At 45.9% G+C, this 27561-nt stretch overlaps 1 protein-coding gene across 1 annotated transcript in view; it reads right to left on the reverse strand.

Annotated features, from left to right (window-relative positions):
• The window catches only part of KCNK10 (potassium two pore domain channel subfamily K member 10), a 127463-nt gene extending 103737 nt beyond the window's left edge, over positions 1-23726 (reverse strand). The window contains exon 1 of the mRNA XM_072963550.1: positions 23620-23726. Within this exon, the coding sequence (XP_072819651.1) occupies position 23620 (1 nt within the window). The 5' untranslated portion in view covers positions 23621-23726. The remainder of the gene's footprint in view (positions 1-23619) is intronic.
• Between the last annotated feature and the right edge of the window lie 3835 nt (positions 23727-27561).

The raw sequence follows: 27561 nt of genomic DNA on the forward strand, positions 1-27561 counted from the left end.
CACCTCACCTTCTTATTGGTATGCCATTCTCTCCCCACTTCCCTCCAAATCCCTAAGAGCGGACACTGCATGTAATTTTTATTTTCATCTCCTCCAGCCAGCAGTTTGTACACAGTAAGTATTTAATAAATGTAGGCTAAACTCCATTTATTCAATCCCATCATGTCACCACTGGAGGCTGTAACACCCTGAGTGTTCCCAAAAGCACAGCACACGAACCATTGGTGGTGCACAAGATGACTTTTAGTGACACACAGAAGAAACCCTTTTGATGGCTATGGGTTTACTTTAATGTGCACTAGTAAAAATATAACTAGCATAGAATATCTATGATTTCATAGGTAATACCGCTTGGGATAAGGCTAAAGGTATTTAATTTTTAAATGGAGTTGTCAATTTTAAGAAAAATATTAAGGGGAGAGGGTATAGCTCAATGGTAGAGTGTGTGCTTAGCATGCACGAGGTCCTGGGTTCAATCCCCAGTACTCTATTTAAATCAATCAATCAATCAATCAATCCTAATTACCTTCCCCCACCAGTTAAAAAAAGAAAGAAAGAAAAGTATTAACGAAACAGTGGTAGATACTACTGCTTAAGGCAAAGCTAAATTTATTTAAGTTTTAAAAGTAAAATCTACTTATATAAAAATATTAAGTAAATAGTGGTACAGATATTTAAATGTGGGGGAAGAATTAAAAAGTAAAGGTGGCAAAGAAAGGCTAAAGTTAAGAAATCTTGCCCAAACTTGTATTTCCAGTTTGAATCTGGTTTGTTCCCAAATGTTCCACACCCACTGCAAGATTAATCCCTTACAAATATTCCTTCATGTCACATCAGGTCTCAGGAACCCCAGTTAGCTCCCCATGACCAGCCACATCCCACCTCCTCTATTGGCAGTTCTCATTTCTCTAACCCTCTCTTCCAAATTCCCCTCTGATCTCTCTGCAGGGAGACTCCGCCCACTCTGCCCCTTGGGCAAATGTTGCAAATATGCACCATTTTGCCTGTGCTTAGAACATTCTCCCTCCTCTTACCTCTCCATCAATCCACGTGCATCCCTTCTCCCTAAATAATGGAAGTTCAAAATCATCTGCTTCTTCGATTTCTTATTCCAATCCATCTTGTACCGCACATTCTTCTCCCATTACAGTAACGGCTTTCACCTGTGACTCTGCATTCATCCACATGTATGTTTCATCACCCCAATTAGACTGTGAACTCAGCCATGGCCAAGACTATGTCCTTAATGTGGTGTGAAATTTCAGTTAGGCTACAAAAGTGCTCAGCAAACCACAAGTACTCAGTACAGGTGTCATAATAGAATAAAACAAAACCAGCACATCCAGAAAATGTGTAACACTTGGTGCTCTACTAGCTTGTCAAGCATGAACTTGGTTTAGAATGTTCTTACCTATAGCATCATCCAAGTGGGGTTCTTACTGCTCTCATCCCAAAGTCTGAATTTTAATAGTTCCCTGCACAATAAATTTATCATTAGGATACATCTTCAGGGTGTTTTAAGAAGTAAATCACTCTGTGGAGCAAAGGGAACCCTCATACACTGTTGGTAGGAATGTATGAAGGTTTCTCAAAAAACTAAAAATAGAACTACCATATGACCCAGTAATTCCACTTCCGGGTATATATCCAAAAAAACAAAAACACAAATTCAAAAAGATACATGCACCCCAATGTTCATAGCAGCATTATTTATTTGCCAAGATATGGAAACAACCTAAGTGTCCATCAACGGATGAACAGATAAAGAAGATGTGGTATACATATATACACAATGGAATATTACTCAGCCATAAAAAGAGATATTTTGCCATTTGCAGCAACACGGATGGACTTGGAGGTTATTATGCTAAGTGAAATAAATCAGACAGAGAAAAACAAATACTGCATGATATCATTTGTATATGGAATCTGAAAACTACAACAAACCAGTGAATATAATTTAAAAAAGAAGCAGACTCACAGGTAATAGAGAACAAACCAGTGGTTACCAGTGGGGAAAAGGAAGAGGGTAGGGGCAAGACAGGAGTAGGGGATTAAGAGGTACAAACTATTATGTAAAATAAGCTATCAGGACATAGTGTACAACACAGGGAATAGAGTCAATGTTTTATAGTAACTATAAATGGAGCATAACTTTCAAAAATTGTGAATCACCATAGGGTACACCCATAACTTATATAATATTGTACATCAAACTACACCTCAATAAAAATACAGAAATCACTCAATCTAGGTTTATCTCTAACATTTTTTCAAAGCTCAATCATCGCTTCAAAAGAATTGGATGAAATAATAACTAAATAAACAAACCTAACTTCCTCCCTTGTCTAAAAAATAAAATAAAATAAAATAGAGCAGGGCTCAGCAAATGTTAAAAATAATAATAAATTTTTTAAAACATCATAAAAAAGAATTGGATGGAGTTCAAAATTCAGAAGGCTTTTGACCTGAAAATTAATTTTACTTATCATGTTTTTAAAATAAGTAAGAAATCATCTATCCTGTATTATACCCCTCTTTCTCAATCTGTTAAGGGGTATTTCAGTATTTCAGTCACGGTCTGAGGAAATACAGTCCAGTGATTATAAACGGGGACTCTTTCACTCAGATCTAGGTTAGACTGTCACCTTGACCATCTGGAGCTCAAGGACCTTGGATAAATTCACTTACTCACACAGCAAATATTAATTAAAGACTACTGTGTGCCAAGCACTGTGACTGACCTCCTTAGCCTCCATGCTCTCCTCTGTAAAATGGGAGTGATAGCTTTGCCTGAAATAGAAACATTGTCAGGATTAAATAAGATAATATATGCAAAATGCCTGGCACTCTGCCAGGTAACAGTAGTAACAATAAATGTTAGTTGTTACTGTCATTAGCATTATCATATCATCACCACCTAATATCTTCAGTCTTCGTAGAGCATTTAACACTGTTCGTTAAGTTTCCCTTCTTAACATTCTTTCTCCCTTGATTTCATGGAGATATCATTTTAGTGTTTTTAGTTTATTAATGTTTAGTTTTCACTTATTAAATTAATAAATGGAAAGGAAAACTTTCAGTGAGCGAGAGGCATAATGCGGAGAATGGTAAGTGTGCTGTGACACAGGGCGACCTGCCCAAGTTAGAAAAGCACCTCTGAGGAGAGGAGGTGGCCTGTGGGCTGAGATTTCAGAAGAGGAGCCAATCCCATGAAGATCCAGTGGGAGAGAATTCAGGAGGAGAAAATGGGTCCTACAGAAGCTCTCTGATAAGGAGGCACTTGGTTTATTCAAGGAACAGAAGTAAGTCCACAGAGAACTAGGCTTCAGATGAGCTTTGGAGCGGAAGTCAGCAGCAACCATCACACGGGGCTTTACAGGCCAGCTTCGGAAGCTCGGACTTAAGGCCAAGTAGAAAGAGACACTATTCAAGAATTTTAAGCTGTGGGCGTGAGAAGATCTGATTGACATTTTTAAGAGATCACGTTGGCTGCTCTGTGAGGAATGGATTCTAGAGAGCAGGAGTGGACGTAAAGAAACCAATGAAAAGCCTGCGTCAGCCATCCCACTGCAGGTGCTTCGAAGCAGCGAGGTGGGAGCAGAAAGAGGCAGAGACAAACAGATCCTGGATATATTTTAGAGGTCCCCGTTGACCTGACTTGCTGATAAATGGAGTGCAAAATGGGAGGCGGGAAAGAAAGAACTCATTCTTCATGCCTAGATTTCTGTTCAAGCAACTGTACAGATGGCCGTGACATTTATCAGGATGAGGAAATATCACGGAGGTACAGGCTTGGGGTGGGAAGCCCACAGTCCTGTTCCAGTCTTTGGAGTTGAAGGCATGTGAGTGGGAACATCAGGAAGCAGGTGGATGTGCAAATCTGGCGGTGCTCCCTTGGAGGGCACTAAGGGCTGCTGACATCACCTGGGGAGAACCAGGGACGGAGACGAGAAGGCCCTCAAGTCCGAGTGCTTGGGCGTTCAGTCATTTAGAGGGACAGCACCAGTAAAGAGGACAACAGGAAGCCGAGGAGTGGCCACCACTGTGAAAATGGTATCCTAAAGCAAGCGACAGAAGCAAAGTGCTTCCAGAAGAGCAGAAAGAGTCGAATGTCCGAATGGCCTTGAGGTGTCAAGGAAGACATGGCAGATGCGGCTGGGTGCTTCCACATTAGCCCCTCCCCCCTCCCTGCTAACGGACCCAGTTTTACTGAAATGTTGGTTAAATGGCAACATGTTCAAAAAGGGTGGGCCCCAGTCACAGTGTTACTACATGACATCTTATTTATTTTAGCAAATCAGTATATTTTCTGTATTTGATTATAAAATGTTAACTTAGTTTTTGAAATTTCTTTGCAAATACACTTTTTCCATTTGGCACTATGGTTTGTTGCCTGCTTAGCTGAATATTTAATGTCAGCTTATCCTAAGGCTGTCCATGTACTTTACTGAATTATTCATTTTAAGTAAAGCGCTCACTGTGTATAAGAATTTGTATTTTGGAGGTACCTGATCTATCTACAAAGAAAAATTAGGAATTACTTTATTATAAAATGCTCCTAGAAGTCTTAATCGTGTTTATTTAAAAAAAAACTTGTAATGTTAGACTTGTGTGCATGGACGTAATTAAGGTACATCATTATTGTAGTTTAAAAGTTGTACCTGATAAGACATATTTTGGTTTTACTTTATGTTTTTATTGAATGATCTATTCCCCACCCCAAGGCAAGCATGAATAAAATTAGGTTAAATGCAACATGTGGCATCGCAGTCTCTTAGAATTTGTTTCATCTATTTTATTTTATTGAGTACCGTCTGCATCTTTGGTTATACTGTTTGAAGAAAAAAAAGTTACAGGGTCATTATTGGTCCAAGCCAATAATGATAAAGGATTGGTTTAGGGGCTGATGTAAGGAGCAGGCTGTGGGGTACCTAGGGGGAAAATCTTCCATGTTAAAAAGAGCAATACAAGGAAAAAGCCACTCTGCTTCCCACCCTGTGTTTGGACAACATAATGTCTGCTGGAGCATCCGCAGCCCTCTCACCACCATCAGGGAGCCTTTGCCAACGTGATGAAGGGAGGCAGGGCAAGAAGCTGGACAAGCCCGGTTTCTCAGCAGTTTTATAGAGAAGCTGAGCCAACCCCCTGTAAAGGGAGGGGTTGGCCTTAGATAGAAGTGGACAAACTTCAACCAGAGAGGGATAAAGGCAGGATGGAGGTAGAGATGCCAGTAGTCTGGCAGACTTGGAGGGAGAAAATGAGGTGACCAATTGCTTCCTTTTTTTTTTTCCAATGATGTAGAAAATGCTCAAAATGTGAAATGTCTCTTCACATCTATCTAAAACTCTCCCTCCACTGTGCCATCTGTCCTGACCTGTGCTCTCAAATCCCTCCTCCGCACTCCCACGAAACTGTTCGTCTCTCTTCTGGAGTGTGTAGCCTGTCTTACATCATAGTTTTAATTCCCTGGGCCACCAGAATGGAGAATCCTGAAGGGCTGGGATCATCTCTTAACATCTCAGGGTCTATCACAGAGCCTGGCCCACATGTTTAAGATAAATATACTGAATATAAATGGAATCTTAATGCACTGTCATTTAGAGGGACAGCACCAGTAAAGGGGACAACAGGAAGCCGAGGAGTGGCCACCACTGTGAAAATGGTATCCTAAAGCAAGCGACAGAAGCAAAGTGCTTCCAGAAGAGCAGAAACAGTCGAATGTCCGAATGGCCTTGAGTCAACCCTTATCATTCACAGATTCTGCATTTGCAAATTCTCCTACTTACTCAAATTCATTTGTAAGCCCCAAATCAATATTCAGGGCACTTCTGTAGTCATTCATGGACATGTGCAGTGGAGCAAAAAACATGAGTCGTGCAACACGCATGTTCCCAGCTGAGGCTGAAAAGGCAATGCCTTCTTTGTGTCAGTTCTCATACTGTAAGCAGGCGTCCTTTTTGTGGTCTATTTAGTGCCAAGTTTTTCACCTTCTTGTGTTTTTTGTTGGTCATTTCATTGTTTAAAATTGCACTCAAGCATAGTGCTAAGTGCTGGCCAGTGTTCCTAAGTGCAAGGCTGGGATTGACCTTACACAGAAAATATGTGTGTCAGATAAGCTTCCATCAGGCATGAGTTAACAGTGCCACTGGCCACGAGTTCAGTGTTAATGAGTCAATGATGTATGTTAAATAAGGTGTCTTTAAACAGGAAGACACATAAAATAAGGTTATGTATTGACTAGTCTATGAAAGTGTGGGCACCAGAGGCTTGCAGGAACCTAACCCTAGATTTCCCCTAGAAGCAATGGTTCAGTAGTCACTAATTCAGTACTTCCAGAGACTTTATAGAACATAGTTACTGAAAACAACGAGAATCAACTGTATTTCATTTTGCCATCTTCCGAGAAGGGAAATTGTGGAAACAGAATGGTTTGATGAGGCTGAGATGAGCCATCAAGCCTTAGCTCTCTCTTCACGCTTCCTGGATTACTCACCAGCACCAGGATTTGTGCGGAGAGAAAGCTGCTGATTAGCAGTGAACAGCATCCCCTGAGAGCCACTAGCCTTCCTGAGAAGCATCTTGGGGCCCTGTACCCTAGCCTCTCACTCGAAGCCAGCTGGCTGGGAGATGAGGCAGAAAAGCAAGAGAGGGTAAAATGCTACCATATGTCTTAATGTTGGGTTCCCGCAGAGACTGATCCTCAGACAAAGACCTGAGTGCAGTAGCTGTTTGGGAGGTGAAGAAAGCCCCATAGGGGAGGGGAGAAGAGGGACAGGGATGGAAGGCAGCTAAGAAAACCAACAGAAAGAGCAGTGTCAGCTAGCTGTCCCTGTGGAAGAATGGAATTCTTCCCACTGTAAAACATATTCCTGGTTTCTCCCACCCAGGCCTGAAGGAACTGGGGTACTTGGAAACCAGGTCCCATCAGTCACAGGTTGAGGGCCGCTCTTGGGCTGCTCTAATTCCCCTGCACGTTCTGCCTCCCACAGGAGCAGCAAAGTAGGCTCAGTTAAGGAAAAAGGCAAATGAAAACCTGCAAGAATTGCCTGTCAAAGTGAGCCAGCTTGCACTGAAGTGGTGAGAGGGAAGGGGTAGGGATGGGCACAGGCATGTCTGCGACCTCACACAAGGCTCGCAGTCTCACGCACACTGAGACCAGCAATGGGGCCACTTCCATGAGAAATCTACAGAACAAGCACGCGACCACTACGCGAGTCCTGGGGTCTTCGTGTGCTTTCACCAAATTAGCTCATTTGGAGACCAAGTCCCACTAAGTTTTAAATCAAAGTAAGGTTTCACGGTGTTTCTTTTTTCTTTTTTTAGAGAACAGTTTGATTCTCAAAGATTTTTTTTTTTTAATTGAAGTATAGTTACTTTACAATGTTGTGTTAGTTTCTGGTGTACGGTATAGTGATGTAGTGATACGTGTGTGTGTGTGTGTGTATATATATACACACACATTCTTTTTCATTAGAGGTTACTACAAGCTATTGAATATAGTTCCCTGTGCTGTACAGTAGGACCTTGTTGTTTATCTATTCTGTATACAGTAATTTGTATCTGCTAATCCCAAACTCCTAATTTACCTTTCCCCTTTGGTAACCATAGGTTTGTTTTCTATGTCTGTGAGTCTGTTTCTGTCTTATAAGTAAGTTCATTTGTCTCAATTTTTTAGATTCCACATGTAAGTGATATCATATGGTATTTTTCTTTCTTTCTGGCTTACTTCACTTAATTATGATAATCTCTAGATCCATCCATGATACTGCAAATGGCATTTTTCATTCTTTTTTTGGCTGAGTAGTATTCATACATATATATATATATATACACACACCACAGTTTCTTTATCCAGTCACCTGTTGATGGACATTTAGGTTGCTTCCATGTCTTGGCTATTGTAAATAGTGCTGCTACGAACATTGGGGTGTATGTATCTGATGCTGAATTGTACCTTAGATGGGTAACTTTTATGTTATGTAAATTATATTTTAATAAAACTAGTATTTAAAAAAAAACAATCTGGAGTCCTCACTATGCGCAAGTTCTTTGGAAGACCTGAGCATCCAGGTTGACTGGCTAAATATTAGGATATTAACTGAAAGAACAAGCAAAGTAACTCTGGCTGCTGTGAAAAGTAAGTTACGTCTTGTGTGTTACACCCTGAGCACTGCGCCTGACACAGACCCTCAGTAGAGGGGTGCTACCAGTAACAACATGATTATCATCTATTAGGTGCCTCCTGTGTGCCTGGCACTGTGCGTCGTCCTTATGCACATCATCTCATTTAAGTCTTACAACCCTGGGGGCTGGGTGCTGTGATCACTTCTGGTTCTCAGGTGGGGAAACAGGCACAGACAGGTAAGGGGGCACCGAAGACCAGCAGCTTCGGAGTGGCAGAGCTGGGGGTGCAAATCTGAGCTCCTGCACACCTTCTCATCAAACACTTCTCACCTCCCACAGCAGCATGACCATTGTTACCATAACTGGGCATCACCAGGCTGGGTTCCCACAGTCACAAGAATTGGTTTAAAATAGAGCAGAGCAGAAACCTCCATTAGGTGCCGGCAGGATGGCTCCCACGGGTCTCTCCCAGCAACTCAGCTGAGGATCCCAGCAGAGAGAGTGCAGCTTCACTCCAGCCCGACCCTAAACTCCAGGTAAGGCACCCACAGCCCCCTGGGTGTACAGTGGACACCTCAGCCAGTCCAACCAGATGCTGCCTCCTTGAGCCCTCATGACTCAGGTTGACATCCTTGACTGCTGGTCTCAGTCTGCCCCAGCATCCCAGATGTAGCCAAGAGACTACCAGACTCATAACAAACCAACCCGAGCCCCAATTTCCCCCTATTCAGAAGACATGTAAATTTAGACACTTTGGAAATCATGTGTAGCAAAAAGCTCCCATCTGGCAGAGAGAAAAAGAGAGAGCATTTAAGTACCTAACATTTCAGCCTCTTGCAATTCCCCTGAGATTAATGTACATGTCGTCATCTTGCGGGAGACTCAAACTCCCATCAGGTCCCAGTGATACACGGATAAGCCAACGAGTCCTAATTAACAAAGGATCTTAATAAAATTTCAGTACAAACTTGGCAGTTCTGAGGCCTTTGAAATCACTTCTTTTTCTAACAGAATGTTGCTGCCTTCAGCGGGATCAACACTCATTCCCCCATGAAACTAACAAACAAAACATTTTTTCAAAGAGCAGTGTAACATCAGAAGGGCCTCGTTTTCACCCTTAGTATAAAATTTTTCGAGCCCCTTTACTTGTCCAACGTGTGCCTGAGAGAGATTTCCGAAATTCAGAGGAAGCTGACCTGAGAGTCTGTAAGAGGCTGAGAGCTCCAGCCAGGTGGTAAGTTTCAGGAGGTCGGGGAACCTGTGTTGTCCATCTCCATCCTCCAAGCCTAGGATAGTGCCAGGCACAAGGAAGGCACTTGGTAAACAGTCACTGAATAAACAGATGGACGTTTTCTCCAAGAGGCTGAATGTACACCCACATCCGTATTGTTATAAACTTACAGAGAACTCAGTTTGGAATCTTAGGACCAATATGCTCCAGGCTCCAGCAGAGCTATGGCTCTTCATTAATTCTTCTCCCCAAAGGAAGAGGAAGAAGAGCAAAGCCCCTCCCCTACGGGCATTACCACAAGAAGTAGTGTTGCCCAGCGGAGGTCAGACAAGGATGCCGATACATGCTTGGTCCCCTCTTTGCTGTCTGCGCAGGTCACTTGACCTCTCTAGACTTCAGTGTCTTCCTTTGAGAAGCCAAGGAGGGTTTAGATGTCTCAAAAGTTCCTTCCAATTTCTGAAGTGAGTTTAATGTGAACTGGACATTGACACCGTCCCGTGCCCTCATCTCTCCTCACCGCACGTTCTGCCCTCTGCTTGGACCTGTGGCATCTCTATCCCCCCCGACCCATGGCACAACCCTGTCAGTGACCAGTCTGTCCCCTACAAGGCTCAGCCCCAAAGCCTGTCTTCCACACTCCTGACTTTTCCCTTCCTCACTTTACCCCAACCCAGCAATATGTTTCCTTTTGTGTTCCACTCCCTTTGGGCCCAGGTCTCTCACAGAAGCTTGATTAACTTGGCTGTACTATCACATAACTGAGAGTTCACGTGTTATCCAGAGGAAATACATTTGCATTTTAACAAGATGTGTTCTGGAGATGAGGTTTTAATCCGTATCTCTATAAAAATGCATTGATCATGGGATATCATAAAACATGATTATGCACCTGTCTCTATGGCTAGACTGTGACTCTACTGGGTATAAAACCTCAGGTCCTTTTCATCTGTCTGTGTCTAGTGCCTAGCCCCATTTCTGCAGTCACTAACACACCAAATATTTATGGAATAACCCCAAGGATGGATGAAAGGCTGCAGATGAACAGAGTAACTGATGGATTTTAGGCAATCTGATAGTCACAGCAAGGAGTGTTGTGGGTCAGCTGCAGACAGGGACGTATAGGGCTCCTCAAGTCCCACCCCCTGTGGCTGTCGGCTCCCCTTCTCTTTAGAACTGAGTCTGAATGCAGAGATTATTGCCTGACGAGAAGGCATTCATGCTCCTACAGAAGCTGTGTTCTCACCCCGCCAGAGAAAGGGACCAGCACATCACAGCCTCTCATTAATTCAGGCTCTGGGAAGGCCTCCCGAGCCACAAGGACTCGGCAAGCAGGGGGTCCCATTATAGTCAAAGGAGAAATATCCCAATGTCACAGCACCTCCCAACACTCCAGGAACAAAGTGACGGCGGGCATGGAGGAGGCGCTGGCAATATTTATGAGGCCCATTGTGCTACACGGAGAGCTGAATGCTTCCAAAAGGTGTCTGGGGTACAAAACATTGGAGGCACCGTAGTTTTTGGTTTATTGATTCACTGACTCCAGATATGTAAACTGTCACCGAATCAAGGGCCACGTGACAAACCTAGAGAAAAGACTGAAAAGATTACATTAATGAACAGAGGGTGAAAGATACACCTCCGAGTGCAGCCAGAAGTTTGGAATTGGTTACTGAAAACCAAAGACAACAAGAAGAGGCTTTTTTGCCCACCTACATATTTTTCAAAAATTCCTGGGATTCCTATAAGAAGACACAGAGCTCCCCAGTTGAGTCCCACTCCCAGAACCATGCCTGGCACACAGTAAGTATCCTCCATAAACATTTGCTGAACCAGTCCTTCCATTTATAAGTGGTTTAGATAATCTTTAAAATACACATCTTATAGTGTCATCCCTCCTGCTTCAAACAGTTCGGTACTTTCCCATTATTTTCAGGAAAGAAAAAATACTACTTCATATGACCTACTATGCTCTGGATCAACTGGCCGCCACCCACCTCCCCACCCTTGTGCCACCATGAGGCCACATGTCATGTTCTAGACAAGACCACAGTCCCAGTTTCCTGGCCAGAGACCAGTGGTCTCTTTACTGTCCCTCGCTGGCTTTCTCTGTTCTTTTATAACACATCCCTCCAAAATCTAAGATCTAAGCCAGACGGTAAGTGCACAAAGCTTATTCAAAACAATGAGTGCTGGGAGCCACCACCATTATGCACAAGTACAGTTTAATCTAGAGGACGTACACTCCGTGACTAGGACCAATTTCTCATAGTAAAAATGGAAACATGAGGACATTATGTGTATGTGGCTTAGCCTGGGTCATAGTGAGTTTGTTGTAGGTCCAGGAATTGGAGATGGGGCCCGAGGAAGTGAAGAAATCAGTCAGAAGTTAAAATCACCAGTGTAGAGTCACCCTGAGAGTCAGTCACTGTTTGGGGGTGAGGGTGGGGGGTCGAGGCAGAGGGTGGAGGTAGTTCCTGGAGGAAGGACTAAAGGGGTAAAAAACAGAACCGGAGGGTGGGTACAATGGCATATCTGCATCCTGGAATTCTTCAGCCCAGTGGTTGCTATGGTTACAGACGCCATGAGAGTTGGCTCTGGAATGTGACGGGCCCTCGGGCAGCCTCATTCAACCCACTCTCACCGTGTCCTAGGGCCTCTATTTGCCATTTCGTGGGGGAAGCGACATAGTCCACAAAGCCCATGGTGGCACTCAAAAGACACTGTGTTCACTCTCCTCTGCCCAGGACACAGGAGCTCCAGAACCGTCCTCACACTATACAATCACCTCAGGAATAGTCCAGGCACGCAGTGTTTGGAAATGTGGGAACCTCCCAGGCTTCAAATGCATCTTGCTTCCTGGAAATCATTTTCTCTTCAAGAATGTTCAGGAAAAGTAACAAAGTGGTAATATATATATATATATATATATATATATATATATATATATATGTTGACTCCAATTTTGACAGAGAGAGGCTTCTCCCTGTGAGCCAGGCCATCACCTCAGGCACATGTCCCTGCCATCTTGGCTACATTCTGTCTTGTGCGTCCCTCACACCATACAGACACCCATTCCCTGACACTCCTACTGCCCAGCCTGCGGGATGACCTGCTCTTCTGGCTTTATCTAAGGAGGCTGGCTTTCAGTCCTGGAATGTGTAAAGGAAGTGGGTTGTCAAAGAAGGGCCATCTGTAAAAAAAAAAGTGGGCCCTGGAGTTGTCAACCTCTGGTTTCACAGTGAGAAGAAATAGGGTATACGGTGCAGTCCTTTTTTTTTTTTTTTTTTTTTTTTTTTTTTGGTTGAGGGTGGTAGTTAAGTTTATTTATTCTTAGAGGAGATACTGGGGATTGAACCCAGGACCTTATGCATGCTAAGTATGCCCTCTACCACTTAAGCTATACCCACCCCGCCTCGTGCAGTCATTTTTTTAGTGAATTCTTTATAGATCTACACATAGCTTAGTGTCCACCCAAGACAGGTTCAATAGATGCTTTTTGTATTTGAACAACCTGTGTAGACTGGTTGGTTTACTAGGATGTAGTATAAGACCATCTATTCATATTGTATATAAATCATCATCATACACACTGTCTTTCTAAAACACCAGTTCAAGCAGTGGATGGTAAGAGGGGTAAGTGGAGTTCAATGGCTCACGTTCTGTGGGTAAGTGGGAAACAAAAATCAACCTGGTTTCTGCACTGCAGACTTATCAGGGGAGGTGTATGACATAGAGGTGAGAGCTCCAGCATTAACAACCCCCGGCGTCAAGTCACAGAGCTCCAAGGTAACTTTGGGCAAGTTGCTTAAGCTCTGCGGTCCTCAGCCTCCTCACTGAATCATTTCACCTGTGTCTTTGAACTATTAAGAGGACTATACGAGATTACGACTCTAAAGTACTTTGCACTGTGCCTACCACTTAGTACATAGTCAAAAAGCAATAGGGGGAAATGTTTATGGTGATTTTAAATATGTCCTCAAATTCTTTGACATCCCCCCTTCCAAAGTAAGCTTAATTACCTCTCCTCCTCAAATGTGGACTAAATTTAGTGACTCCCATCTAATGAAAAGAATGAGGTAGCAAGTCCATTTGCAACAACATGGATGGAACTTGAGGACATTGTGCTAAGTGAAATAAGTCAGAGAAAGACAAATACTGGGTGATCTCACATATATATGGGATCTAAAAAAAACCAAACTCATAGAAACAGAGAACAGATTGGAGATTACCACAGGCAGGGGCTGGGGAGTGGGCAAAATGAGTAAAGGTGACCAAAAGATACAAACTTCCAGCCATAAGATAAGTAAGTCCCAGGGGTGAAATGTACAGCATGGTGACTATAGTTAACAACACTGTATTGTGTATTTGAAAGTTACTAAGAGAGTAGATCTTAAAAGTTCTCATCATTTAAAAAAATTGTAACTATGTGAAGTGATGGATGTTGACTAAACTTATTACAGTAATCATTTGACAATAGATAAAGTTATCAAATTATAATGTTATACATCTAAAATCAATACAGTGTTTTATGCCAATTATAACTCAACAAAACTGGAAGAAAAAAAATAGTAGTGTGGTGGTAGTAACAATATATGATTTCTGAGGTTAGGTCATAAAAGGCTTTCAACTCCACCTTGCTCTCTCTTGAAGGGCTTACTCTGGAGGAAGCCAGCCACATTATGAGAATACTCAAGCAGCCTGCAGAGAGGTTCACATTGGCAGGAAATGAGGTCTCTCCCCAACAAACAGCAACAATTTGTAAGTCACAGGAGCAAGCCATCTCAGAAGCAGATCCCCCCAGTCCCAATCAAGCTCTTCAATGACAGCAGCCCCAGCCAACATATGACCACAACCTCTGAGTGACTCTTAGTCAGACCACCAAGATAATCTGTTCCTGAATTCCTAGTCCATAGAAACTGTGAGATAATAAACATTTAGCATTGATTCAAGTCACCAAATGTTGGGGATATTTGTTACACAGCAATACTGACTCTCCAGGAAGGAAAGCACACATCATTCTGTAACCTGACATGACCATGAAACCATTTTTTTTTCACAGAGCATCTGATGAGACTAGTTTGTATCTCATGAAACACATTTTGGGAAATGCTGGTCTAGAACCTAAGTTTAAAAAGTTTGTTCACATTTACTATCTCATTTGATCATCTCAGCAAATGTGAAGCAAGCGTGACTGTGCTCTTTATTTCACCCGGGAGAAAACTAAGGCTCCGAAGGGTTAAGTGACTTGCCCCAGACCACACAGCCAATAAAATTGGTAGAACAATAACTTAGACTCAAGTATTATGATTCCAAACTATGTTTTTCCTCTGTTCTTTTCTCTGGTTTGACCAGAACAGCCCAGGTTTTTTAAACCTGGCATAAGAATATGGGGAGCCTAAAAGAGCCCCAGGAAGGAGGGGGCTCGGGAATAGGCCACCCTCCCAAATGATGCGGACAGCAGACCAGTTGCTTCTGAAGAGGCTGGGAGCTGGAGCCTTCCCTGACTTCTGCACAACAGGGGCCCTGCACCTGTGATAACATGACGCAGGTACCACTCAGGGGGCCCTTATGACATGACACCACTCTTTTGAGAGCTTTGCATTTATCACTTCATTTAATCTACAAAACAAACCAAGGATGTAGAGGCTGTCACCATCTCCACCTTACAGATGAGGAGGCCAGTTCACAAAGAAACAAAGTAATTTGCCCAAATCAGCCACTAGGCAGTGATGTAGCTCAAACTGGGACCCAGGCGATCTAAGACGTCAGGCATGAAGGGACCTTAGCGATGAACATCCCAGCTCTCTCCTTTTCCATAAGAGTGGCAGAGCTGGCACTGGAACCTACATCCCCCCACCCTAGGCTCCTATGATGTACAGAGGGTGGCAGCCAGCCCAGAGGCTAGGTTAAATGAACATAACATGCATATATGCCTGTCAAGCTATTTTAAGGAGGTATATGCTGAACCAGATCTACTCTAACTACTTCCCACGTGGCCTCAGATTCCACTATGAGAAATGAATGCCTTTGGCCTTAGAGCAACATTCTCAACCGGTGGCGTGAATGTTCAATGGCCCAATAGCACGTGGTCCTGAGAATCTCTGTTCAGCCTGTCAGGCTCACGTCACGTTAAATTTGGTAAGGTACACTATTTGTCTTTATCCTGCTAAAATATTTGATGTGTTATTCTGACAACCCACAGGACTGCTTACATATTAGAATCTCATTTCCTGGTAGTAAAACTGTTGCTAGTTCATATGTCAGAATTACCAATATTGGCATCTTAGCCCATTCTGCAGAGGGCACCGTGATTTTCAGATTCTCCTCCATCACTTGAGCAAATCTTGCAATGAGTATCCGTTTTTAAACTGTAGACAGAACCACCACCCCAACATTGGGTAGTTGAATGAAAACAGGATCCTTTGCATAAGAGACAGCAATTGAGATCAGAGCTCTGTAGAAATCAGGGTGGAACAGTGGGGGAGTGGGGAGAATGAAAGGAAGTAGGGAAAAAGGAAGGGAGGGAGGCATAAGGAAGTTTCCTGTGATCACGTGATTTGTGTGTGGCAGTGGTTGACTCTACAAATCCTATGCTTCGTCAGATTCTACTCTGCTTCAAGGTTCCCTCCATGGAAAAAGAAAGTACAGTTATTGGTGGAACAGAAACTGGAATCCCCTGAAATCCTGCCCACCTACCCCTCCATACAACATCTTATACCCATCACTCCCTGTTTCCCGGCTCTGGGAATAGTGTAAAAAGAGAAAGCATTTCCCCTCATGACCACGCCCTCTCCTGTCGATGGTTCTGGCCCTCAGTACACCCCACCCCAACCCTAAATAGAGGATTAGAACATCAGATTTCATTTTCAATTCATAGTACCCAATCCAGACACTTATGAGGGGAAAAAAAAAATCTCAAACTGTGTCTGCAAACCACAAATAAATGTGCTAGGAAGTAAATATGAGGTTCTTGTTTCTCCATCCTCAGTAACAGTAATGAGTCTGACACAGTAAAGTCTCCTCTGAGAGTACCACGAGGACCAGAGCCCGGAAGTGGACAGTCCCTCTGACCTATGTAAGAAACCTGCCAGGGGGGTGTAACCAACGTGGTGCTGGTGCCACGCTGAGGGAGATTCCATAACCAAGTCATGCAGAGTGGAGCCCCTCACCAACTCTAACCCGACTGGATGGTCCAGTAAGTGCCCTTTATAACAGATTCTGAGGACAGCAGAGATGGTCACTTGCCACTTCAGCCAAGGGAGCTGTCCAAACTGAAACTTCTTAATCAGCTTTCAGCAAAATGGCTTATTCTACTTCTTCATTAAACTCTCTAACTCCCCGTGGACTAAAAGCAAAATGAATCCACTACCTCGAAAACCTTTTCTCTTGCCAACAGTGGGCCCCTAGCACGGTGCCTGTGTTAAATACCATATCTCAGTTGTCGGTAAAATTTCCTAATTTGGGGCAAGATGGGAATTGGTTTTTAAATGCATCTGATTTAAGAAGATGCTCTTTTAGAGGCTGCTATGGATTCAATTGTGTCCCGTCCCCCTTCCCCCCCACCAAAATTCATACATTGAAACCTTAAATTGGAGATAGGGGCTTTCGGAGGTAATTAAGGTTAATTGAGGTCATAAAGGTGGAGCTCCAATTCAAGAGGGCTGGCGCCCTTTAAGAAGAAGAGACAACAGTGCACTCTCACCACCATGGGAGGGCATGGCAAGAAGGCAGCCATTTGCAACCCAAGAAGAGAACTCTCACCAGACACCAACGCTGCTAGCATCTTGGTTTTGGACTTCCAGTCTTCAAAACTGTGATAAAATGAACTTCTGTTGCTCAAGCCACTCATTCTATAGTATTTTGTTATGACAGTCTGAGCAGACTCACCCAGAGCCAAAGTACAGATGTTTTAGAACAGCAAAGTCAACCTGCCCAGTGTTCTTTCTACTCAGTGATCACGGGGATTGGCAAAAGGGTGATGCAGTTCCCCCAGGCACTGCTGGAAAAGAAGCCTGAACCAAGTCTTGGCCCAGACAGTCTTTGGAACATCTTTCCTCTTTACTTTCTAGGATAATTGTGGTGACTTTGGCACATTATTAATCCCTTTTGGAAAGCTGATCTCCTGAAAGTTGGATATTAAATCAAAATAGATGATTTTCTTTCCAGAAGAGCTAAGCTATACAAATGTGTGTTTGAAAACACATTAATAAAGTTGCACTCAAGTGACCTTACAAGTTGAGTGTGGCTCATATTCGTAAGAGACAAGAATTCTCTTTTCAGCCAGAGGAGCAGAAGCGGGATCCCAGGGTCTTCAACTGAACTCATGGGGTAAAGTGTAAGGACAACCTGCGGAAAACAGCATCGCCGAAGGACTCACTGATCAACCGAGAGCCTTCTTACTCTAAATCTCTCAGAGAAACCTCTGAATACCCTTTCGGATAGGAAGGAGTGGGAGAGCATGGAATGAACGAAAATCCTGGAAAGGAGGAAAATTGCCCTGGATGTAAGCATCAGAAGGCCTGGGCTGGTTTCAGCTCTGTCTGTTTGCGGCCTTGGACCCACAGATAAGTCCTTTACTTGTTCTGTTCCCGTTTGTAAATCTACGACTCCAATACTGACCAAAATAGGGTTGTTTAAAGAACAAATGAGGTAATTTGTAAAAAGCGTCCTGTAAACTGAAGGGTGATATACACATACAATACAGGCCTCTCTGGAATTTTGCATTAAACTGTGCTTTGAAAATGCAGCTTTAAAAAAAAAAATCCAGCTCCAGCTCTAAGGCTTTGCTTCTTTCTTAAGTGGAATACCTAAAAAGAGCTACACACCATTGACCAATGAAAGCCAAATTATTAATTGGACACCAACCATGACTTTGTCAGGCTCCATCTGCCCAACCACTTGCCCCCACCTCCCCGGCTCCTGGTGAAGGGAGAACAGAAGGAAAACAGTCTCTTGGAGGCTCTGCAGAGCTGGGAGCTTGCAAGGATATCCCATTATTTAGGGGTGTTCTTATCCTATTCTTATGTGTACTTTGCCATTTGTAGCTTCAAATAGTGCTGGAATTTCCATCATGCATAAAGCCTTAGAGATCCTGTTTGATCCATCCCTACATCCCTACAAACATTTAGAAAAAAGTTATTGAGCTTCCACTAGGTGCCAGGCACCACCCAGGGCATTGCAAATAGGACAGTGAACAAGGCAGGGAAATTCCTGGTTGGTCTGTCCTAGCAGCGAGGGAGGCTGGCATCAAATGTGACCCATGAGCAAGTAAGATGGTTTCAGATCATGACAAGTACCAGGAAGACAACTGAGCAGGTGACATAATAGAAAGTGACAGACCTGGGGAATGAGGCAAGGTCTTCAGATGGGACAAGGAAGCCCTTGCTAACAAGGTGATATTTGAACTGAGATGGAAAGGATGGAAAGGAGTCAGCCATGCCAACATACATTTATAAGTAATGGAAAATGTAAGTGCAAAGGCCCTGAGACAGGAACACATCTGATCTATTTGAGGAACAACATGAAGCCAAGTGGTCCAAAGGTCAGATCAAGGGGGATGTTGAAAAGACAGGGTCAAAGACGCCATGTCAATGGCCTCCTTGAACATGGGAGGAAAGTGAAGCTCAGAGAGGCTAAGTGAGCAGCCCAAAGTCACACAGCTCATTACTGCTACAGCTCATTTTAGAAACTAATTCTTTTGCCCCCAAATTCAGAGTGTTTTATGCCCTATTGATCTGCTTGCCTCAATTTGTGGAGGTACTGTTTGCTGATCTGATTAATTTTTGAAGCCCTTAACATACATAAAAGCAGCTAGCCAATCCCAATTTTCAGCAGGAAATCATCAACAAGTGGTCACAGTGATTTAAAATGCACATAAGTTCTGCTCTGAAAGCCAAGACTACTTTTATGTAGTCCTCCACAAACAGCCACTGTGTTTGAAGGCTTAGCTTTACAAATATGAAAGAAGGCCATCGCTCACCGGAGAATAATCAATTTACCCTTAGGTCTTATTTTTGCACCTAAACCTCTTAACAGCACTTTGCCTAATTCACCCAAGTGCAATCAAAAACAATCTGTTCTCCAACCACCTTCGTTTTGTGCTATTAAATGGCAGGTAGTGGGGCTGCAAGCAAAACATCATAATTACAACTTCCTTCCAAAATCTGTGAGCACAGCTGCCTGAAGGTACAAGTCTGTTAACACCCAAATCCTAAGAAACTGTCCCTCCTCTTTTCTGTTATAACGCTAAGGTTCCCCTTCATCTTTCCCTTACCAAACATATTTGATCTATGTAAACTCAAACTTCCAAAGAACAGCCCCAGTGTCTGTCCAGTGGCCAGTAACTGGCACCCTCCGCCTTCCCCCCACCCACAGGTTGGAGAGCCGCTGTTTGGCTAGATGAGTTCATGGAGAAAGAAATGAGTGAGTGATTCACTGCCTCACTCTTCTCCACCCCTCCCCCTTCTCCTCCTCCTCCTCTCTCTTATTCTCTTCCTCCTAGAAACAATCTTCTCCAGTCCCTGAGCTCTGAGAACCTCACCAGGCAGCAGCCAGAGGTCCCAGGAGACAGACTGGAAGAGTGTTAAAGGGCCCATATTCTAGTCTAACCCCACCACCTAGTAGCTGTGTGACCTTGGATAATTTACTCAACTTCTCTGTTTCCCAATTCCCTCACCTATAAATTTAGGATCATATCTTCCTTCTAAGATTAAATCAAGATTAAATAAATTAACCTTCTGGTTAAATAATAATGAATAATTTAATCAATTCATTAATATATGTGAGGCACTAGACACTGCCTGGCACAGAATTCTATACCGGTGTGAGATCTGGCACCCTGATGTCCCGTTCTCCTCCTGCCTCCAGCCCCTGCCTACGAAAGACTGTTGTCACCCCTCCAACTCCAGGAACAACTGTGCCTGAAGTCAGAGCACATTACTGGAAGGCAGCTCAGTGGCGTCCTTATGGCAGTCAAGTGTCAAATGGGGACAATGACAGATAAGTATTGTGAAAATAACTGTACATAAAACACCTGGCAGGCAATGATTGCTCATTGAATGCTGGGGGTTTTATTGGGTTTTTTTTTTTCATTTTTAGCACCATTGGTTGTGACTCGAGATACTACTTGCATGTTTCTTCACTGTTTCAGGCTGTAAAATATGGGATTTATCTGTATTTATCACTGTGACATAAATAGATAGAATGATGATTATATAGAAATGTATTTGAAAAGCCAAGGCAAGCTTCACAAAATCAGCCCCACAGCCCTCCCTAGCAGAGCTCCTTGGAGATACTGAGCTGACTCTAGACAACTGCCCACTTGACCATCCTCTTCGATGTCTCAGGGACGTCTCCCACTCGACAAGTCCTGGGATGAACTCCTGAGTTTTCCCTTAACACCAGTCCCGCCCTGGCTGCCTTCCCAGTCATTCTGAATACTCCACCTCCACCCTTCATTCACACAAAGCCTATAGATTCTGTACTCTCCCTAGCTCCCTACTTCATCCATTTCTCCATCCCTGCAGCCACCACCCTGGTCCACACCACTATCGTATCTGGTCCCTCACATCTACAAGAGGGCCACATAGCACTTGTTTTGAAACTTAGTTCAGATCATGTCACTCCTCAGCTTGAAACACTTCAATGGCTTAAGATAAAGACTACTCTGCAAATCCCCCAATCCACAGCCCCAGCCTACCAGCAGCAACACGAAGCTCTGGGATCTGACCCCGTGGATTCACCAGCCACATCTCAAAACCTCTTGCTCTCTGCTCCAGATATGGAAACTTCCTTTCAGTTTCAAATACACATGTTCCCTCTGTCTCAGGGCCTTTGCGCTTGCTGTTTCCTCTTCTGCCAGTCCCCTCTTCATTACCCAGTTAGTCCCTACATATCCTCCAGTTCTCAGAACAAAAGACTATCTTCCCTGACTGCCCATCTCCCCTGGTTTTCATCAGTCTCTCCTATCAGACACTTTCTTAAAACCTTGATGCTCTTTTTTGGAACATATATAAACTTGTAATTATAAACTCTGGGCAATGACTGATTTAGGTCTGTCTCTCTGACTATAAACTCCAAGAAGGCAGTTTTTGTCTGTACTATTCTGACTGTATTTCCTGTGCCTGAGGCAGCATTTGATTTGTAGTAGATGTTCGATAAATATGTATTGCAGGGATTCCTCCCCCCCCCCCAAAAAAGCAAACAAACAGAAAAAAAAAAGGCACGCTTCCATATTTCCAGAGATTTAGAGGCAAAATAGAAGGTCTAGGTTCTATTTAAGGTAGAACAGCTTCAGTGTTGAGAATAGGCAACATCTCTTCACTGTCTTCAGTACCCAGTTTCCAAGACATTTACTCAACGAATGACTGGGTTTCCTCTTTTCCAATTTGGAGAAAAGAAGAAATACACTCACAGAGAACACTGAACACACACATCAAATAAAGAAATTCAACCCCAAGTCGCTCAGAGGCTTTGCCTTGCCCAACTCAGCCTTCAGATGAGCTAAGAGAAATGCTTGTCAAAAGCATGACAAAAGCAAAAGCATTCTTGTCAAAACTGGACACGAGGTTTCAACTTGTTCTTCTCCCACACTGATCACTCAGGAGGAGTAACATCTGTATGCTAATTACAGGCAGTGGCCAATGCCAGGCACAGAAACCTGTCTAAATCACTCCCTTTTGCGCTGAAGGGACACCGTCCAACAGTCCTAAGAGCTTGCAAACGATACTGTTAACTCAGGCGGGCACACTCCCGCCTCCCCAGCCCTTACCAGCCCCACCCTTCTCGAAAACCACTCCCCCCTCCCGCTTCTACTCCGATCTGAGCCAAACTAGCTGCCTGGTTTGGTAGTAAGATTGCACGAAGATTCAGAAGGCCCCGTGGGCTTCATTATTCCGCATGCCATAGAGAAGGGCCACCTCCAGGGACTGTTGCTGCAGAGCTGAGTCCCACTTGCTGCCAGGAAACCTCTCCCACTGAGGACACCCTGGGCAGGAGGTGCATCTCCAGGTCCAGGGGGAGGCACCCCACCCACTTGCCAGAGACAAAGATCACCAGAAACAAAGGACACACACACACACATACACACACACTCGAACACACAAAGTCAGAAGCAAATACCGACACTTGGTGCAATTTCAAGCCAAACACCAAGCTTGGTGTATCTTTAAATAGGTTTTAAAACAAAACCAGGAGGGACAATGATTATGTGATAATGACAGGCGCTATCCAGTTTTGGAACCCACGCTGCCTCCGCCCTCCCACCGGCACCGCAGTTCCCAGGCGCATTTTCCAGCCTCAGGACACACGCTGCCAGGAGCTTCCACTCATGGAGGCGCGCACACGCGGGAGATGGAGGCCGGGTGAGGGCGGTCAAAAGTAGGAAATACCAACCTTTAGGATCCCAGTTCACCTGTTTTCTTGGAGTCTCGATTGGAAATTTCATTGCTCCGTTGCCCAGAAGGGGAGGAAATGAAAAGAATCACAATAATAATAAAGTCCTCAAGCTTTACACGCCTCGGTACAGCAGTCCAACAAAACAATTTCCAAGGATGGGGGAGCCTTGGACTGGCTCGTGGAAGAACCCCAGAGAAAGGACAGTGGAAAATATTTGGCTTAGGAGAGAACTGGAGACTGCTTGGGTGTTTGCACCGGTTGAGGGGTGCGGAAAAAGGAAAAGTAAGACCGGCGAGGGCTGGATGCAGAGGGAGGCTCGGGAAGATGAAAGACCCAAGCAGCTTCCCAAACGCGGTGCTGGCAGGTTGGGGACTGAGGAGCCGGAGGGACGACGCGAGGGAGAAGCCCACTGCAGTGTCACTCCAGCCCCCGAAGGCGTGTGCTCACACACTCCGGCACACACACACTCGCACACACTCGCCCGGGCGCGCGCTTGGGCGGGCACGTCGGCTTCGCTCGGCCGCGCTGAGCGCACAAGCCCCACCCCGGCCGCGGCTCCTCGCCCCCGGGCGACGCCCCCCGCTCCCCACCCCCCGAAAGCCATTGGACGTAGGGGTGGCGCGGCACCCGGGGAGCGCGCGGCGAGGGCGACCCTCCCCGCCGCGCGCCGCTGAAGCCGCGCCGCGCGGGAGGGCGCGCAGTGGGTGGAGGCGCCTGACGGGAGAGGCGCGCTCGGCCCCCTGCGCCCAGCCTGGGGCAGCGGCCGCCTGCAGACTTGCCCGCGCAGCGGCGGGAGGTGTCGTGGGCGCGGCGGCCTGGAAGCCGCCGTGAGGCGGGGACCGGGAGGCAGGCGCGCCGCTACTTACTGGCTCTGCCGGCCGGCGGGCGGGCGCGGAGGCGGCCGCGGCGCGCTCCGTGGAGTTGCAGCCGGAGACACGCTTGGCTGGCCTGGAAGGCGCTGCAGGAGGCGGAGGAAGGGCCGCGGCGGCCCCCCTGCGGACCTCTGCCCCTGGGATGACCTCCTGGCACCGCTCCCACCCTGGGTGCACCCCCACCTTCTTTTCTCACTTCATGGTTTCTCTCCAGTTCCCTCCCGCTCTTGGTCTCCCGCCTGCGCCCCGAACCCACGTCCCCAGCGCGCTCGGAGGAGGCCGGTGCCAGCCATGAGCCTTTTGTTCTGGGACCGCTCCGCGTCGGCCGCGCTCTCCCCGCCCGGGCAAGCCCGCTCCCCAGGCGCCGCCTGGTCCCTTCCCCAGCTACCGGCAGCCCGGCTGGGGCCGCAGCTCGGAGGCCCCGGAGAGGGCTGGAGCCAGGCGTCGCGGTCCCTGTGGAAAGGGGAGTTGCCAAGACCTGGCGGCCCCGGGAGCCCGAGGGCCCGGCAGGGGCAGGTGCAAAGGAACCCCAGACATGTTCTCGGAAAGAAGCTAAACCTGGCTCGTTCCCGGTTCCCTGACTCTCTCTGCCCTCCGCCCCCGCCCCGAAGCCGCACAGGGGCTTCCTGCGGTGGGACCTCAGCCTCCCGAAGAACCTGGTGGTGTCGAGATGCTCTTCAATAGGTTACTCGAAGTACCAGTATAAATAATGTTTACAAATTACTTCGGATGCCTAGCAACGGAGACTTGCGCATAGTAGATGCTCAAGAAATACTTGCTAGACGAAGGCATGAACGGCAGGAAGCAGTGTTGGACATGAAGTAGTTTATGTTACTGTCCACTCACTGTCCATTTTACATGTATCTTGAACCCTGTCTATGTGCCATCACTGTGCTAGGTGCTGGAGATCTGGCAAAGAACAAGACTGAGATGGACCTTGCCTTCATGAGGCTTACTGTCTAGTGCCATGAGGTGGGGTTAGATCATCCTTGACTTTACTTAAGAAAGTGACTGTCAACCTTATTCCCAAGACGGCCTGCTATGGCCCTAATTGCCTACACGAGCGGTTGCTCTCAGAATGCATGCCGCTCTAGGGCACCTTGAGGCTTCTGGGGGACCCTGTGTCAGCAGCATCCCCCACTATCACATCCATGTCTCTGAGATCCAGGGCAAGATCCCTGGAGATCCACTGTGATCTATGAAAAGAGTTGGCAAGTGCTTTGTCACTGACCCTACAGGCTGACCCTACAGGGAGTTCTCTGCAGACTCTGTTTAGGCTAATCTAATGGTGCTATTCTGACCTCTCAAACCTTCAGGCAGGTGCAAGTTTCCCAGGTGCTTCAGAGTCACCTTCTCTGGAACTCCATTTCCACACTTTGTTTCCCCCTACTAAAAGGCTGAGAAGATGGATGAGACAGGGAAATAAGACAAAGAATTGCTGCTTTTCCAGCCATGCCCCGAGAGACACACCAGTGTGTATGTGAATTCTGCTCCAGAACCCAAAGGGAGCTGCTTCTAAGTTCCTGCGAGAGCCTTCAGAGCCTCACTCTGTCTCCTCCTCCACTGCTCAGTGGCGGAAGGGTGCCAGCCCAGCAACTGCAATGCAATGTTATTACCTGCATCAGAGTCGGAGAGACGTCTCCACAAAGAAAAATACCCTCTCTCCTGAATCCTCTGAGGATGGGAAGGCAAGACTGGTGTTTACCAACTGCCCCTTCACTTTCTCGTATTTCTCTCCATTCATCTTCCTGACATCATGTGGAAGAAGCTTTAGCCTCGTGTTGCAGATGAGAAGATCAAGGCTCAGAGAGGTAAAGGAACACACCCAAGGTCACAACACGGAGATTCACACCCAAGTCTGGTCCCTGGACCTATGAGTCTGACCCTGAAGCTGTCATATGGGTCCTTTTGGGTAATGAAGATCTGAGTACTGTATTTTCTAAGACTCTAGCCCCACCTCCCTTGCAAAATGAATTGGACTAAACTGGTTCACTTGGGTCTATATCAGGGAATTAGTTCACTGCCCAAGGCAAATTCCCATGGCACAAAATGCAGCCTTAGGGTACATCATTCAGCCAATCAACAAACATTTATTGAGCATCCCTTGTGTACAAGACAGTTTGCAGGGTTTTTGTCAGAAGTTATTTTGGCCCCTGGAGAACCTCCCCCAGAAAAGCATCAATTTTGGGGGGAGCTGGGCGGTTTGGGATGGACCTATAGGAATGAGGGAGTAGGATCAGGGGTCTGGAGTTCCTGATGCGAGTTAAAGACTTGCACTAATCATTGGCCCTTGGGATCATCTCTCTGCTAAATCACTCCCCCTCCCCCCTCCCTAACCTTTGGGGCTTCTCTCACTTCCAATTTCGTTTTTCCTTCTAAGAATGTGGACAAAGACAAGTTTGTGGAGGGGGAATCCACCAAAATTAATTAATCAGTTAATTAGTTAATCCCAGCACCCCCTCCCCTAACATGCCTAAAATCAAGCTCTACTCCTAAACTGCGTATTTGGATAGACTGCGGGGCGGCGAGAGGGGGGGTTCGGAAAGGAAGCCGGCAGGGAGGGGAGCCCCCTCCCAAGAAAAACAACTTAGCACATTAACCCTTTGTGCTACTGCAGTCCCCTTCCATCAGCCTTAAATTCTGTTCCTTCGTTATTACAGACTAGATTCCACTCACCCCAGGAAGGAGGGAAGAAGTGGTGTGTGGAGAGAAGAAACATCCAGTAATGATGCCGCGCCAAGTGGTTCCCTCTCCTGTGTCGCCGCAACTTCCATGGCTATTGCTGCGGGCCGGTTAAGTGTAGAGGAAAGAGACCGTCTCGGGTTCCTGCGGCAGGAAAACAAAGCATCGTGGCGCTCAGTCTCTGCACCCGCCGAGCCCGCCAGCAGCCCCGGGCTGGCGGCCGCGGCGTCCTGGGCGCATGCAGCGGTAAAGGGCGCCGTTCCTTGCCGGGGATGCGTTGCTGCGGGCGGCCCGAGTCTCTGCAGTTCAGACCCTGCAATAGTTGCGGCACCACTTTACTGAATGCCGTGTGGCCCCGCGCGAAAGGGCTGGGGAAGCCCGAAAACCCCAGTCATCTCCCTCGAGGAAGTTTCCCGCTAGTTGGTGGCTCCTTTACCCTCCTGCCAACGCCGCAGCCCGGGATGGGTGTGAGGGCAGAGGGGTGCTGCCTGCCGCGTGGGGAGCCAGCCTCTCCGAGTGGCTGGCAAAGAACAGCTTCTCCAGAGAAGAGTTGAACACGGATTCCGGGGTGAGGCAGGAGAAAGTCCGGGACAGCGAATCGCAGGGAGTGATGGAGCAGCCTGGGGAATCCTGCTTAGTGCTGGTTCGGCAAACAGAAGGGGGAGGACAGAGCTGATTCGAACCTACTTTGAATCATGAATATCAGAATGAGTCCATTAATCTGCCTTGGATTTTCTTCCTTTTGGTTTCATCATTCCTCCCTGAGGTCCTGAAGAAATCACAGTCTTCCGTGATCTTCCTTACTCCCAAGATACCTCCAAGTCCGCTTCTCAAAAGAACTGCAGAGAAACTTCCAGGTCATTTTGTGAGGGTATCTCTACACACACACACACACACACACACACACACACACACACACACACACACACACACAATGTATACCTACTCAGTGGTAAAACTGAGTTTTATGCATCAGTGTTGACTTAAACTTCTCCAACCAGAAATATTTTCTTTCCCCAGCGAAGTTTCCACTTCGTTCGCAGCATTTAATCATTCCTACATTTGTCTTCATGTCCCAACCAGCATCTGCAAAACACACCCTTAAATATATGTTGCTCTAATCTTAGGCTCTGCTTTTGGCTTGGAAAAGCTGGAGACACATCAGCAACTAAAGGGCAAGTGGGTGTCACATGTCATACTGCTCAATCACAAACGCTCTGTGGGTAAATCCTACGGATTTATTTAGGTGACTGC

Source organism: Vicugna pacos, chromosome 6 (genome assembly GCF_048564905.1).
Source record: "Vicugna pacos chromosome 6, VicPac4, whole genome shotgun sequence".
Classification (NCBI taxonomy): Eukaryota; Metazoa; Chordata; class Mammalia; order Artiodactyla; family Camelidae; genus Vicugna; species Vicugna pacos.